General features: G+C 39.9%; 1 protein-coding gene across 1 annotated transcript; it reads left to right on the forward strand.

The window, feature by feature from the left end:
* Nucleotides 1-5046: 5046 nt before the first annotated feature.
* LOC116575928 (26S proteasome regulatory subunit 4-like) lies at nt 5047-6436 on the forward strand (the record flags this gene model as incomplete). Its single annotated transcript, XM_032317556.1, has 1 exon — nt 5047-6436. A coding segment is annotated over exon 1 (1356 nt), but the record flags the coding sequence as incomplete, so codon positions are not given.
* Nucleotides 6437-11933: the final 5497 nt, after the last annotated feature.

Raw genomic sequence — 11933 nt, forward strand, 5'->3', positions numbered from 1 at the left:
GGGATGTAGAAGAATCCATTCCCAATGTCCAGGATACAATCCCAAACTACTCGATATATAAAGAAACTAAGAAACCTGAGTCAAATAAGCAAATAACAAATAATCAATAAATCCATATTATAGAAAAATTCCCATAATCCTAACATAAGTTTTCTGTTTTTTTTTTCCATTTTTCATAAAACAGTTCAAAGGAAGAAGCAACCAAATCACATGGCTGGTGAGATGTAGAGGGCTAGAATAAGAGAAGAAGTCAAGCAACCAGTGATCTTTAGCCATGGAGAGAATGGTACTGTACAAGAGAAATATAATGACTTGGCGGCAGAGAATATCAGGATAGGCCCTAATGGCCTCTTCCTTTGATTTCAAGAGGTCTCAGTAAGTAACCTTTGTTCCCATCCAGGAATGTACTAGGGAGGGCGTTGTTAGCCAAGGAGGCTGTCTCCATCTTTATACCTGCGGTCGGGTTGTATACTGATGAGACGCACCTGGCCCAGATGAGCAGGTTCAGCATTTATCAAAAGCAGCCATGGACATTGGGGAGGGTATGTGCTGTGATGAGTGCTGTGAAATGTGTAAGCCTGGCGAGTCACAGACCTGTACCTCTGGGGATAAAAACACATTATATGTTTATTAAAAAAATTAAAAATAAAAAAATAATAATAATTTTAAAAAGAAAAGAAAAGCAACGGAACACACCACCCTTCCTCAGTCAGGGACTTTCCACCTGCAATGTGTAACAATCCCAAACTGGAGAGAGAAGAGATGCCTCAACTTAAAATCAAGTTGGGAAGGGACGCCTGGGTGGCTCAGTCAGTTAAGTGTCTCCCTTCAGCTCAGGTCATGATCCCAGGGTCCTGGGATCGAGTCTTGGATTGGACTCCCTGCTCAGCCAGGAGCCTGCTTCTCCCTCTGCCTGCTGCTCCCCCTGCTTGTGCTCACTCACTTTCTCACTCTTGCTCTCTGACAAATAAATAAATAGAATATTTTAAAAAATAATAAAAGCAGCCATGGTGGGGAGAACTGTTCCAATGTTATAAGGCTGTGCTCAGAAAGGAACATTTCTAGAATGTTCCTCATCCTCAGAAATTCTCATGAGATCCTACTCAGATGAAATGATCTCAACAGTACACTCATCGTGATGATTTTGAAGTCTGGAAACTTGACCTCTGCCTGACTTGGAAAATGTAACTGACCTCTCTCCCCTATGTCTTGATCTTGATGCCTTCCTTCTGTATTTCTGTATCTTTTCTATAACCGCGTGATTTGATTAAGCATTTGACCTTCCTATCAATCTAGACTTCCTCTTAACAATACTGTAAATGCTCTCACTGAGTAGATCAGTGGTAACAGTAGGGGTGATTCAGAGTTGTCACCTCTAGTAGGTCAAAATCTCCATGAAAAAAAAAGTTGAGACAATGAAGTGGTATAATACTGTGCACCCAGATTATTTTACCATCCATTGTTTGAGATTCCTAAGGTCTTGAGGTGTCTAAAGGGAGGTAGAACTTACCAGTAGGGCATAAAAACTATACACTTAGCTCCTAAGAATCTGGTCTGGTGGAATAATCTGGAGAATACTAACAACAAAACCTAAATGCTGGCTATTGTTCGCGGGACTAGTGAAAATCAATGAGCCAATAGGGGGAGCCAAAACAGCACAGATGAAACTCCTGAATACTGAGACTTGGGGTTCCCACAAAACTGGTGGTGTAGTAACCTTGGATATCAGGTGTAGCTGTAAAGTGACAAAGAGTGGCAGCCAATAAACTTTGAAAATACGAACTCCATTGTGAGGAAAATGGCAATTTCTCCAGTATCAGAATGCACTATTAAGAATATTCTAAGTAAATAGGAAAATCTGCCATTACTTCCCAGATCACTAGGGTAGGGAAAATCCACTCTCTTCTCAGTCTTTAATTTCTATTGAAATATATTTTCCATGCAAAAAAAGTGCAATATCTTATAGAGCTAGTTAAGTTTTTATACACTGAGTCACACCCACGTATCACTACCCCAGTGAAGAAACACCAAAACATTATCAGAATCTTCATGGCCCTCCTCAAGTCCCCTTCCTCAGAGGTATTTCTATTCTGACTTCAAACACCATGGATTACTTTTGCCTGCTTTTGTACGTTACATAAGTTCAATAAAGCAGCAAGTGCTATTCTCTGTCTGGCATCTTTCTGTAAACATTTTATATTTTGAAATCCATCCATATAACCTTTCATTCCATTGTTGTATATTTCATCATGTGATGTCCCACAGTTGACTCATCCCCTCTTCTGCAGGTGAGCATTTTGGTGGTTAGTTTTGAGCTGTTACAGATAGGGCTGCTACAAACACTGTAACACTTGTGTGTTGTTGAACAGATGCATGCCCATCTGAAGGGCAGTGGGTAAGGGTGGAATGCTAGATCACAGAATGGGCTCATGTTCAATGTTAATAAGTGCAACCAAAGAATTTTCCAAGGCAGTTGGACAAATTTGCACTTTCACCAACAGCTTTTTCCAGATTTGGGGTCGCCATATGTTTCTGCTAACACTTGGTGTTTTCTCATTTTAGCAGTTCTTCTGGGGATATCCTAAAATTGCTCTGTGGCTTATTTTGGGGGGGGTTGTTTTGTTTTGTTTTGTTTTATATAGTTGCTCTTTTATTGTTTCTCTGTACACAACCACTTTATCTATACTTGAAAGTTCTTATGAAAAAGTTTGATCCCTAGTGTATTTGAGAGGAGGATGTGTGTGTGTGTGTGTGTGTGTGTGTGTGTGTGTTTCCTTACCAACTTTAAATCTTAGGGAAATCAACAACCACTTAAATCATCCAAACCAAGAAACAAAATTCGGCTGCAGCTTCTTTACTTCTGCAAAGTTATATTACACTTAAAGTTCATAGTCAAATAAGCAAATGCATTTCTAGACAGTTAATTTGTTTTCTGGAATTCTTACGCCTTGTAGTACATTGAAATACTGTTCTTTTGCTGATTACATGCATATTTATGGGAAAATATTTCATCAGTTTATGATGTTCATGCTTTCATATTAAAGGACTTTTATTTTTTAAAATTTACTCAATTTGTTTAAAACTTTTAAAAAACCAGTTTACCTATTTCTCACGCCCACCCTTTACCTCTGTCAATCATCAAACTGTTCTCTGCATCTATGAGCTTATATATATATATTAGATTCCACATATAAGAGAGATTATACAGTATTTGTGTTTCTCTGTCTGACTTATTTCACTTGGGCTAATGGCCTCAGGATAATCCAAGTGGTAGCCCAACCATACACTATTGTTTTAATTGTAATTTCCCTGATCATTAATGAAATTGATCATCTTTTTATATGTCTATGGGCCAGTAGAATATCCTTTGTTGTGGAGGCTGCTTAGATCTTTTTTCCATTTCTCTAGTGGGTTCCATTCTAGTATATTTTTCTTATTGATTTGTAAGAATTCTTTATATATTTTGGATGTAAGCCCTTGGTTGGACATGGGTACAAATACCACTTGCCATTCTGTGGCTTGCTTTTTGGTATCTATACCAATGTGCTAGTATTGCCCTAACAAACTGTCACACACTGGGTGTCTTATACAACAGAGACTTATTTTCTCACAGTTCTGAAGGCTAGAAGTCTGAGATCAAAGTGTTAGCAGGTTTAGTTTCTTTCTTTTTTTTATTTTTTAACTTTATTTTTTATTTATTTTCAGCATTACAGTATTTATTATTTTTGCACCACACCCAGTGCTCCATGCAATCCGTGCCCTCTATAATAATCTGAGGGTTTTCAAGGGGCGGGGGTGTGGGAGGTTGGGGTACCAGGTGGTGGGTATTATAGAGGGCAGGTTTGGTTTTTTATGAGAGCTCGGAGGGAGAATTCTGTTCCAGAATATAGTCCTCTGTCTGCATGCACACATGTCCAAGCTCTGTGTATATGGGTCCAAATCTCTTCTTCTAATGAGGACACCATATGCTTGGTCTTAATACCCCATACTCAGTCTTAATCACCTATTCAAAGACCTTTTCTCTGCATACAGTTTCATTCTGAGGTATTAGAGTAACTCAGGCTTGAATATACATCCCCCTTCATGGGGGATGGGGGACACAATTTAGCCCAATTCATTGTTTTGTGTTTTTTTCTTTGAGATAAAATTAACATTTCACAAATTCACTATTTTAAAGTGTATAATTCATATGGTTGTGCGACCATCAAGACTATTTAATTCCAGAACATTTTCTTCACCCCAAGAAGAAACCCCAGGCCCCTTAGTAGTTCCTCTTCATTCTCTCCCCCTAGTCCCTGGTAACAGCTAATCTCCCTTCTGTTTCTGTAGATTTACCTGTTTTGGACATTTCAGAGAAATTGAATCGTCACCTTTGTGTCTGGCCCCTTTGACTTAGCACCACGTTTTCAAGGTTCATCTGTGTTGTAGCTGATGTTGATACTTCATTCCTTTTTATGGCTGAATAGTACTCCTGTGCATGGATAGATCACATTTTCTTTATCTACTCATCATGAGTTGTTTCCACTTTTTGATTATTATGAATAATGCTGTTATGAACGTTGGTATGTTTATGTTTGTATGAAGATATGCTTTCAATTCTCTTGGGTTTACAGTTAGAAGGGAATATACTAACTCTAATTTTTTTGAGGAACTGCCAAACCTTTTTCCTATCAGCTACAGTATTTTCCATTCTTCCCAACAAAGTATGAAAGTCATCCTAGAGGGTGGGAAGTGGGGTGTCATTGTGGTTTTGATTTGTGTTTCCCTAATGACTAATGATGCTGAGTAGCTTTTCATGTGTTTTTTTTTTTTTTTGCCATTTTTATGTCTTCTTTAGAGAACCTTAATGATGTCTTTAAATTAACAGACATGCTTATTTTAATATTGGATAATTTATAACTTTTTTCATAATGCTTTTTATACTTCTGTATATAAGAAGTATTTACCTACTTAAGATCACATCTTCTATATGTTACCTTTCACATGTAGATCTATAATGCACTTTGGATTTCTTTTGGGTAGCAGTAAGATAAGGATCAAGATACAATTTTTCCAGGGTGGTTCTAGCGGCCGAAGCAAGATGGGTCAGAGTCAGAGCGGTGGTCATGGCCCTGGAGGTGGCAAGAAGGATGACAAGGACAAGAAAAAGAAATATGAACCTCCTGTACCAACTCAGGTGGGGAAAAAGAAGAAGAAAACAAAGGGACCAGATGCAGCCAGCAAGCTGCCACTGGTGACACCCCATACTCAGGGCCAGTTAAAATTATTGAAGTTAGAGAGAATTAAAGACTATCTTCTCATGGAGGAAGAATTCATTAGAAATCAGGAACAAATGAAGCCTTTAGAAGAAAAGCAAGAGGAGGAAAGGTCTAAGATGGATGACCTGAGAGGGAACCCAATGTCAGTAGGAACCTTGGAAGAGATCATTGATGACAATCACACCATCCTGTCTACATCTGTGGGCTCTGAGCAATACCTCAGCATTCTTTCCTTTGTAGACAAGGATCTGCTGGAATCGGGCTGCTCCGTCCTGCTCAACCAGAAGGTACATCCCGTCATAGGGGTGTTTATGGACGACACAGATCCCTTGGTCACAGTGATGAAGGTAGAAAAGGTGCCCCAGGAAACCTATGTTGATATTGGGGGGTTGGACAACCAAATCCAGGAAATTAAGGAATCTGTGGAGCTTCCTCTCACTCATCCTGAGTATTATGAAGAGATGGGTATAAAGCCCCCGAAGGGGGTCATTCTCTATGGTCCACCTGGCCCAGGTAAAACCTTATTAGCCAAAACAGTAGCAAACCAAACCTCAGCCACTTTATTGAGAGTGTTTGGATTGGAACTTATTCAGAAGTACTTAGGTGACGGGCCCAAACTCATTTGGGAATTGTTTCGAGTTGCGGAAGAACACGCACCATCCATCATGTTTATTGATGAAATTGATGCCATTGGAACAAAAAGGTATGACTCAAATTCTGGTGGTGAGAGAGAAATTCAGCGAACAATGCTGGAGCTGCTGAACCAGTTGGATGGATTTGATTCGAGGGGTGACGAGAAAGTTATCATGGCCACAAACCGAATAGAGACTTTGGATCCAGCTCTTATCAGACCAGGTCACATCGATAGGAAGATTGAGTTCCCCCTGCCCGATGAGAAGACTAAGAAGCGCATCTTTCAAATCCACACAAGCAGGATGACGCTGGCCGATGATGTGACCCTGGACGACTTGATCATGGCTAAAGATGACCTCTCGGATGCTGATATCAAGACAATCTGTACAGAAGCTGGTCTGATGGCCTTGAGAGAACGCAGAATGAAAGTAACAAATGAAGACTTCAAGAAATCTAAAGAAAATGTTCTTTATAAAAAACAGGAAGGCACCCCTGAGGGATATAGTCCAACTCGAAACTATAGGGATATAGTACCAACGCGAGTTGGTACAGGAGGTTCATATTTCTTTTTCTTGTCCTCTCTAGCAGACCACAGCTGCCTTCAAGGAAGTGGTCAGGGTTGTTCTGACCCCTTGAAGTGATGAGGTTGAGGAAGTTGCCCAGAAGAACCCATGTTCCAGTTGATCTTTCTTACTAGCAGAACCTCCTTGTGTACTTTTTTGAGCGTGTAGGATGCCCTTCAGGCTGCCTTCACCTGTTGGTCCCATGAAGTGCTCTGTCTCCAATAAAGCGTGCTCCTTCTCAAAAGAAAAAAAAAAAAAGATACAATTTTTCCATATAGCTTTCCAACTGACCTAGAAAATATGTGTTGAAAAGAGTCCTTTCTCAGCACACTGAAGGGTCAAGTTTGTCACAATTTAATATTATATTAAATAATATATATAATTTATATTTGCCTTGATATATTTACTTTTTGATTTTTTTTATTCAACTGCATAATTCACTTGATTCTATTTGTACCAACACCACACTGTCTTAATCTAGTTTTATAACCAGTCTTGAAATCTACCAGTATTAGTCTTCCAGCTTTGTTTTGTTTGTTTTGTTTATCTTAACTATTCTTGGCCTTTTCATGGCTCTGGATTTCCCTATTAAACCCAGTAAAGAAACAGACCACTTGTTTTTGGTCCCATAGAAGGAATTACATTCAGCAGAAAATTTTGAGAACTGATCTTTCGTACTAGGTCTTAGATCATGGAACTTCAAACATTCTTGTATGAAATTATTGGACACTTACTGTGAACAAAGCCCACAATGAAATAGTAAGTGTATATGGCAAAAGTTAGTTCTGTCTTCAGTAGGTAGTGGTCAAAGATGTTTAAAAAAATCAATGATCTATAAATGAGCAGTATAAAAATAATAGTATATAGATAGAAGTTGTGTCCAATGCAATTGGATACAAACTTAGAAGCACTCATTTATTTATTTTGCATGATACACATAAGTAGTGGAAACTCAAGGGCACCTGGGAGACTCTGTCGATTAAGAGTCTGCCTTCACCTCAGGTCATGATCCCAGGGTCCTAGGATCAAGTCCCACATTGGGCTCCCTGCTCAGCAGGGGGTCTCCTTCTCGCTCTCCCTCTACGCCTCCCCTCTGCTCACGCTCTCTCTCTCTCAGATAAATAAAATCCTAGAAAAAGAAAGAAAGAAAGAAACTCAAGAGAAAAGAGAGAGTTTGATAGATCAATCCAGAGGGGATCACAGAAATTTCAGGAGACACTAAGCATCCCCAAAGAAAAGACGTGTCTCATTTAAAAATAAAACAAGCATACAAGTAGTTAAAACTTATTGCCCATCTTGCTACAGAGAAATTCACCATTAGAAAAACCTTGCTCGTTCATACAGAAACACTAGCCAATATGTTAGGGTCTCATTCCTTCTTGGGGGCAGAAAGCAGAGAATATAAAAAAACTCTACCCTATATGTAATACTTTCAGAGACAGAAAAAATGGTCTTGTATCCGTAAGGAAAGAACAGGATACCATTTAAAAGGAACATGGAGAGACAACTACAGCCTATTGGAAATTAAAATGAAATAATAGATTTTCAACATCAATAAAGGTCTTAAGATACAAAGTCAAGAAAATCTCCCAGAAAGTAGAACACAAAGAAAAAGATACTGGAGGTAGAGTAGGCAAGGTGAAAACAGTATTTTACTGACGCGAGCTCCAGGGGCAGGAGGTGGAAGGGAGAAAACAAAGAAGGCAAGACAAAATGAAACCAAAAAATAATGGAAAAAATTTCTAAATTCTGAAGCACATGTGTTTCCAGATCAAAAACATCCCAGAAGGCACCTATGTGAATGCATGAAAAGCACCCTACAGTAAAACCACAGAGAGAAAGAGAAGGCACTAAAACCAGTGAGGGGGTGGGAAGGGCCGTCAATAACACCGTATGAAGGATTGAAGTGTCATGGACTGTTGCATAACAGCACCAGAAGGCGACGGACAGTGGAGAAACACCTTCAGAATTCTGAAAGAACCCTGACTTCTACATAAAAGTAATCTAGCAATGAACTGTGAGGGTAGAAAAAAAAATTTAAAAAAAAAGATATTTTAACACATGTAAAGATGTTACTTCCCAGGCACCTTTTCTTAGCACTAAAAAAGATGAAGAAATAAGCCAAAATACATGAAGACTTGGAGCCAAATTAATGAAAAGCGCAGCCAAGGGAAGACTTCAGATTTTAAAAGTAAACAACAATTCATTTCAGAACCACTAACTAGAGGGCCTGGAAAGGAAATCTCCAGGAGGGGAGCGGCACAGGGAGGAGTGGAACTGAAATCGTATCTGACATGTCTCAGCATATTCAGAAATATATTGCCAGATCTACTGGGGCATGTAGCAAGCATCAGCAACAGGAGCAGGAAACTAAGCCAAAAGCAAGATAAAATATTCAAGCCATAAAAATTAAAGCCTTCGCTTATAAGGAAATAGATTCAGAAGTCGTTGCTTGGCTTCCTGTGTTAGTAATCACTGTTAGCAATGATTGGGATTTGCTCAGTCATAATGAGGTAGACACTGAAGGTTAATTTAATCAAGAAACAAAGACACTGAGGAAAGATGGTACTGCAAACTCTATTTTTTCTGGATAGTAAGTTGATACATAATGTTGAAAAATAATAAATAAACATAAGAAGGGTGAAAATACCATTTGGAAATCTGTAGATAAATATCCTAAGAAAGACCTTAGAGAGTTGAAAGTGGTTATTTTGGAGGCATAAGGCCAAGGGATGGATTGAGTGTGTCAAACTATTGGAGTTTTCATTACAAGTCTTTTTGGATGATTTGACTCTTTTAAATTATTTGCTTGTATTACTTTAGGAAAGTAGCAAATTACTAAAAATTAGAGTTGCATAAATAGTAGAGATTTAAGTAAGTTATTTAAAGCCATAAAGATAAAAAAAATAAAGCCATAAACACAAGTCCTCAATAAGAGAAAATAAAATTACATGAGACTGACCGATGGAGAGAGAGGTGGGGAAAAAGAGCTAGATTGGTCATTGTGTAGCAGGAAATCAAAATACATTCTTTAGAGAGAAGAAGTCAAATGATATAGTGTGTGCTTCCTCTTCAGAATGATTAAGCTAGCCAGTAGAAAAACTCAAAACAATAGGACTTAGGCAGAAGGAGAGAAGAATTTCATTTTCATTTTTTATATATACCTTTGTAAGGCTTGAATTCTTGTTCATATATACATATATATCACTTCTATAATTATAATTATGTGTAATTAACTGGAATTAACAAATAAAAAAATTGTGGCATAATTCACATCAGTGCAAAAGTGTCTCCACACCGCCCTCCAGAAACTGCAGAGCAGGAAATATGGAAAGACTCATGTTGTAGAGATTCTCCTGAATCTTCTCTATGGCTTGGTGTCTAGATCTGTAATGGGTGGTGTTTGGCTTTTTGAGTACAATTATGAATTTTTGGATATAAAATTCCTGAGACGAGGGAAAGATGATGAGTTAAAATGCCTTCTCTAATAAAGTGAGGGGAAATGAGTTTCTGGGGCAGCGGGAGCAACAGCAGATGAAGTCTGACAAGGAAAGATTTGAGAAGGGAAAACGGTAGACCAGAAAAGCCTGGAGACTGACAAGGTCATGCAAACAAAGTCAGCCAGAAGATATTCCTGGTGCCAGGGAAAAGCAATGGTCTTTTTTTTTTCTTTTCTTTTTTCTTTTTTTTAAGATTTTTATTTTTATTTATTTGACAGAGAGAGAGATCACAAGTAGGCAGAGGGATTGGGGGGGAGGCAGGCTTCCTGCTGAGCAGAGAGCCCCATGTGGGGCTCAATCCCAGGACCCTGGGATCATGACCTGAGCTGAAGGCAGAGGCTTTAACCCACTGAGTCACCCAGACGCCCCAAGGCAATGGTCTTTTAAGATCACAGTTCTGGAACATTCACTGTGGAATTCCTGTCTTGTGTACCCAGCCATATCACCCCTCTGTTAACTTCAAAGCTTTAGTATAAGTCAGCTGTGAAGCTTTCTCATATGATGACTGTTTTAAAGAAATCAAAGAGAAGTGGCCATTTTCTTTATTATAGATCAAGATGTAGTGGAGAAGCAGAGGCCAGTGTAAGTCAGCATGAACAGAAATGAGACTTCAGAGGAGGTGAAGGTTTAGAAGAAGAGGTGACTGTCAGAAAGACAAGTTTTCCAAGTCTATCCAGAGCTATAAGAGGGATACATGAGGGATAAGCCCTGAGGAGCCCCACCCAGCCCCTCAGTCCCTTCTACCATTTTTGTGTGTTCCTCGGCCGGTTTCCATGGTTCTGGTTTCTCATAATCCTACCTTCCCTTCTGTTGGTCTAGTCTTCTCAGGCTGCTAGACAGTTTGCCCCCCCCGCCGCCAGAGAGAGCTGGATGCCCTAGGAACTTGTGTGTCCCTCCCCCTGGGTAGCTTTTCACCCAGTTCCTTTACCTGGAATTGGGACAAAATGTAAGCAAATTCAGAGTCCAAAGTTCCCTTTGGGGACAAGGCTAAGCCACTTCCTGTAGGACTTGACCCCATCACAGTCCTGGGCTCCTTCCCTGTCCTGCCCTCTCATCACACTCCTTTTCCTGTTTTTCTTTAGAACACTTCTTTTTATTATTATTATTATTTTGTTATTGTTGTTGTTGTTTTAATATTTATTTATTTGACAGAGAGGGATCACAAGTAGGCAGAGAGGCAGGCAGAGAGAGGGGGGAAAGCAGGCTCTCCACTGAGCGGGGACCCCGATGTGGGGCTTGATCCCAGGACCCTGAGATCATGACCTGAGCCGAAGGCAGAGGCTTAACCCACTGAGCCACCCAGGTGCCCCAGAACACTTCTTTAATAAATTACTTGCACATGAATCTTTTCCTCAGGGTCTGCTTCTGGAGAATCTGGTCTAAGAGAGACACTAAAGTCGTTTTAATTGAAATATGAAGAAAAGAATTGGAAGCCTTGGCCATACTCAAGGGTTGGGTGACACAAAGATTAGGCTTTCAAAGACTTTTGATGTAGTTAATATTGGGTGGAAGGGATATCGAGCAAAACCAAATGTAAGGGGGGCACCTGGGTGGCTCAGTGGGTTAAGCTGCTGCCTTCGGCTCAGGTCATGATCTCAGGGTGCTGGGATCGAGTCCCGCATCAGGCTCTCTGCTCAGCAGGGAGCCTGCTTCCTCCTCTCTCTCTCTGCCTGCCTCTCTGCCTACTTGTGATCTCTCTCTGTCAAATAAATAAATAAAAATCTTAAAAAAAAAACAAAAAACAAAAAAACAAATGTAAGGAAGTAAGAAGTTGTTCCAGAGAAATACTGGTGATCCAATAGAGAAAGAAAGCAGGAGGGGCGCCTGGATGGCTCAGTCGGTAAAGTGTCTGCCTCTGGCTCAGGTCTTGATTCCAGGGTCCTGGGATCAAGCCCCACATCAGGCTCTCTGCTCGGTGGGAGGCCTGCTTCTCCGTCTCCTACTCCTCCTGCTTGTGTTCTTTCTCTCACTGTCTCTTT

The sequence above is a fragment of the Mustela erminea genome, chromosome 17 (assembly GCF_009829155.1).
Source record: "Mustela erminea isolate mMusErm1 chromosome 17, mMusErm1.Pri, whole genome shotgun sequence".
In the NCBI taxonomy this organism is placed as follows: domain Eukaryota; kingdom Metazoa; phylum Chordata; class Mammalia; order Carnivora; family Mustelidae; genus Mustela; species Mustela erminea.